The sequence below is a fragment of the Lactuca serriola genome, chromosome 4, assembly GCF_051521515.1.
Source record: "Lactuca serriola cultivar US96UC23 chromosome 4, Lser_US96UC23_V15, whole genome shotgun sequence".
NCBI lineage: Eukaryota > Viridiplantae > Streptophyta > Magnoliopsida > Asterales > Asteraceae > Lactuca > Lactuca serriola.
Window position 1 is genome coordinate 68,235,545 of NC_136411.1, and position 4,179 is coordinate 68,239,723.

The 4,179-nt window shown below is 35.9% G+C and overlaps 1 protein-coding gene across 1 annotated transcript; it reads left to right on the plus strand.

Annotated features, from left to right (window-relative positions):
• The first annotated feature begins 1,601 nt into the window (after nucleotides 1–1,601).
• Nucleotides 1,602–3,915, plus strand: LOC145100180 (uncharacterized). Its single transcript, XM_079037551.1, has 2 exons — nucleotides 1,602–1,773; nucleotides 2,370–3,915. Exon 2 carries the CDS (start codon nucleotides 2,372–2,374, stop codon nucleotides 3,404–3,406), a length of 1,035 nt encoding a protein of 344 aa, XP_078893677.1. The 5' UTR covers nucleotides 1,602–1,773; nucleotides 2,370–2,371; the 3' UTR covers nucleotides 3,407–3,915.
• The last annotated feature ends 264 nt before the right edge of the window (nucleotides 3,916–4,179 follow it).

Here is a 4,179-nt window from a genome sequence, read left to right on the forward strand (position 1 = left end):
CAATCGGGAGTAGTCCCAGAGTTATGTTATTTGTTATATGTGTTTTGTATGGTATGTGGTAGCTTGGGGAAGCTCATTAAGCTTCGTGCTTACAGTTTCAGTTTTGGTTTCAGGTACTTCAGCTAGCAAAGGGAATGACTTGAGTTGATGGCATGACACACACCACAGTTTTTATTAGCCTGTGAGCTTACTCTGATATTTTATATGAGACAGTTATATGTTGGCAGATTTTATGAGATTTTGGAGATACATGTTTGATGATTTTATTTATGATGATAATATTATGGTTGTTAAATGATTTTAAAAAAATGAAAATTTTGTCTTGTATTTTTGGGATGTATGAAGTGTCAAGAGTTATGTTATTTGTTATATGTGTTTTGTATTTTTGATAATATTATGTGTATGTTGCTCTTTCTCATATATATGTACTCTAATCTTTTTTTTTTTTTTTCTCTTTGTTTGCCTTGATTCTTTCCTGGCCGTCTTTTCTCCGATTATCATTGAGGTGGATTATCATTGAGGTGCAAAAGGTTGCAACATCTTACTCTTAAGAATATGCAATTTGCAATGTCGGGAAGTCAATTAAGATGGAGATGCAATTGCAAAATTTTGTATTAATTTTTAAATCGCCTGATTTGTAAATGATTTATTTTGGGAGTGCAAGTTTAGCATGGAAATTAACGTTTAAAATACAAGTTTAACATGCAAAAGATTTATTTTTAATTTGGATTTTGAATAGATTTATGATTAATTTGGATTTCTACGATTTTCTCTCTCTCTCTCTCTCTCTCTCTCTCTCTCTCTCTCTATATATATATATATATATATATATATATATATATATATATATATATATATATTATTTAGCAAGTTGAATCATATATGATATACTTTATAAATTATGAACATATCACTCAAGCGTAAAATAGTTCAGAATGGTAAATTGGTCTTCTTATATCTAATGAAACATCTTCTTCTTCTTCTTTCATAGATTCATTCGGAGCCTCTGCACCATTCATGCGTCTACATGATTCAGATCTAAATCATTTTAATCCTACGAAACAACCTTGGAGAGTATCATTGTGTACCACTAAACAATTTATCAACTTGAGATTGATCGACGATCAATTTGAGTTAGAGATGCACATTGGTGGTCTGGCCAGACCGATCCTAGACGGTCACGGGTCGGTCTTTTTTGGTCCGATCCTTTTTGGATTGGTCTCGGTCTTTTTCCATCTGGTCATGCGGTCTTTATTTGCGTCTTCTTTGGTTTGGTTTTGGGGTTGCATCGGTTTGTTTGTGTTTTCCAGATTTTTGGTGTCAAGTTTTTTCGTTAACAAATACATGATTAACACAAAAGTTATATATTAGTATTTAACAAAAGTGATATATTTAAATTTAATAAGAAGAATACTTGATTAGAAAATATATAATTCTATATGTATATAAATTTTTAAAACAGTGTTTTTTGGGACCGATTTAGACACGGGTCTGTTACTTTTTAGGACCAGACTTGAACAATATCGGGCCGATTCGGGCTTTTTCGATCCTGTCTTATTTTAGAACTGATTCTGTTTCGTGTCCTTCTCGAAAAACCGGAAGCCATATCGTCGTTGGATTAGGGATACGCAACACCAAAATTACTCGCAGCGATTGCTATCATTATGGGAGCAACGGTTATCTTGAAGCTCTATTTCAGTATTTATACCCGTTAGTTCCTAATTTATTAACTCAACTGATTCTGCTACTGAAACCATCACAGCCGTTAATCAGGTAATTTTTTTTGTCGAATATTTGTACTTCAGTTTCATTATTACAATTTCGCTTGGTTGATTGGCTGATTACTTCATGGTCTTGGGTTTTATTGTTTATATCTATGCGATTTAGTACTCGTTCATTACTCCTATTCAAGTAATGATTTTTCTGTTTTTGTAAGTCAAAGTTTTCATTTATTGATTTCTCAATTTTTTGGTTTCCTAATCTTATTCTATGTATTTATTTTATCTCACGCTTTTTTTATTAATTGATCATTTAGTTTTGGGTTAATTGGGTATTTGATTGACATGTGGGTTATTGGTTTCTGTATTTCTGTTTTTGAGTGTTATTTAATTCTTTTTTTTTTTTGAGTTGCTGCGGATAAAAGTATTTAGTATAGTTTTTCTGGTTCGGATGCTCCTGCTCATTCAATTCTTTATATCTTTATAGCTTTTCTGTTTTTGTAATTGAGTAATTGACTTAGCCAATTGTATATAAGGAATGTAAGTTTTTCAAGTCTTGTAACTGAGTAATTGTCTTCATAATTCTTATATCTTATGTGGAATTCGCATTTACCAAGATCTTGAATAGTTATTTTTCTCTTGCAAGTGTAGGAATGGCTAGAAACCAGAATCATGATGATGATGCATCGTCATCTAGCAGGAAGAGGAGGGTCGAGATTTGTGACAACAATGGTGCAACACCTTGGTCAGGGCTTAACCATGATGTGTTGTTGTTAGTTATGATGCAACTGAATGTCGTTGATTTTGTTGCATTGAGTGGAGTTTGCAAGTCATGGAGATCATTTGCACTCAGGTTTTTGGCATCCAGACCACCCATGTTGATAAGGATCTCTAATCATCCTTATACGAAAGAGTGCTACTGCCACCTGGAGGATATTGAAGGAAGAAAATTCAAAACCCTCCTTCCCCATTCTGCTGACACTAAATGTATTGGATTAACTTGTGGTTACTTGATCTTGTTAAGTTGGAAAACCGATGACTACTGGCTTGTGAATCCTATCACAATGGATCAACTACATTTCCCTGCTATCCCTATTTTAGAAAATCTTGTCCTATTCAAGTGTATCCTTGTCTTTTCAAATACAATAAATAGGTGGGTGTTTGTAGTTATAGATAGATTCAACTTCAATATATGGTTTTCAATAGAGGGTAAAGGAGCATGGAATCGTGTCTCCTCCACTTACCACATCCTTGATTTACACGTTTTCAAGGGGAAGATATATGCCCTAAACACCACTTGGCGTGTGTATGAATTGAGACTTAATCCAAAGCCCAAATTGACATTACTTAAAACCAAGAATTTTCCAAAGTCAAAAGTAGCGAATCCGGTGTTTGTAAGTTCGGATGAAAACCTTTATGTGATGGATCACGGTTTAAAAGATCCGATTGAGGAACTGGATTTTGGTGTAATGAAATGGGTGTCACCAAAAGAAAAGACAATAGGAGAATATTCATTCTTTTGTAGTGATTGGAAGTATGGTGTTTTATTTAGACCAGAGTTGTGGGTTGGTCCTCGATCACAGTTAACGAGATATGATTGCTTCTGTCACACTACTACTGATCAAAAATGTCAAAAAGGCAGCTTCTTTTCAACAAGCACGTGGTACTTCCCCCTGTTGATCTTATAGATGGGTGATATACTTGTTACCACTCTTTAGCCTTTATCTTTGGTTTTATCTTTGCATGTTTTTGACTATTTTATCGACATGTGTCTGTTGGAAATTTATATATAAAGGAATTGCAAGTTGGCAATTTCCTTTGTATCCCACATTGGTGGAGAGAAGAAACTTTTGAGGGTTTATAAGCCTATTCCTTTGGTAAGCCTTCAAAGGCTTTAGTGGATCAAAGGATTAGGCCAAGCCCACGCGCGCGCCTAGCCTAGCCTAGCACTAGCCGACGCCGCGAGTGCGCGAAATGACGCGATTTAGGCGCACGACGCATCGGTCGCTGGGAGCTGAGGAGCTTTTGTTTTTGGTGAGTTCGGGTCAAGCCGGTTTGCTTAGAGAGCAAGTCGTCGCCCTAGGGTTTCTGGGGCCGGCCTGTGGGGGCCCGTTTTATGCCTTCTAGGGTTTCGATACCTATAAATATAGCCCCCTAGGAGCCATTCAGAACACACACGAATTCTCAAAGCTCTCTCTCTCTCTCTCTCTCCCTCTGCGTTTTTTCTTCTAGTTTCCGAGTAGTCGCTTTGTGTTTGTCGATTTCCAGTGCTGTTGGAATATCGATCTAGCTGCATTAAATCCTGGGGTTTTAATCTGTTGCTTACAGCCTATACAAGCGAAGTAAAAACCTTTAAGGATAGGAATCTGATCCGTGCAGTTGCTTCAAGATCAAGTCAGCTATCAACAGGTCGGTTTTACTTTTCTGTCTTGTGTTTAATTCGTCCAATAACAGGACAGTC

Bases quoted from the DNA above. Each gene is read 5' to 3' on its own strand.
- LOC145100180 (XM_079037551.1), top strand. From the start codon at position 2,372: ATGGCTAGAAACCAGAATCATGATGATGATGCATCGTCATCTAGCAGG.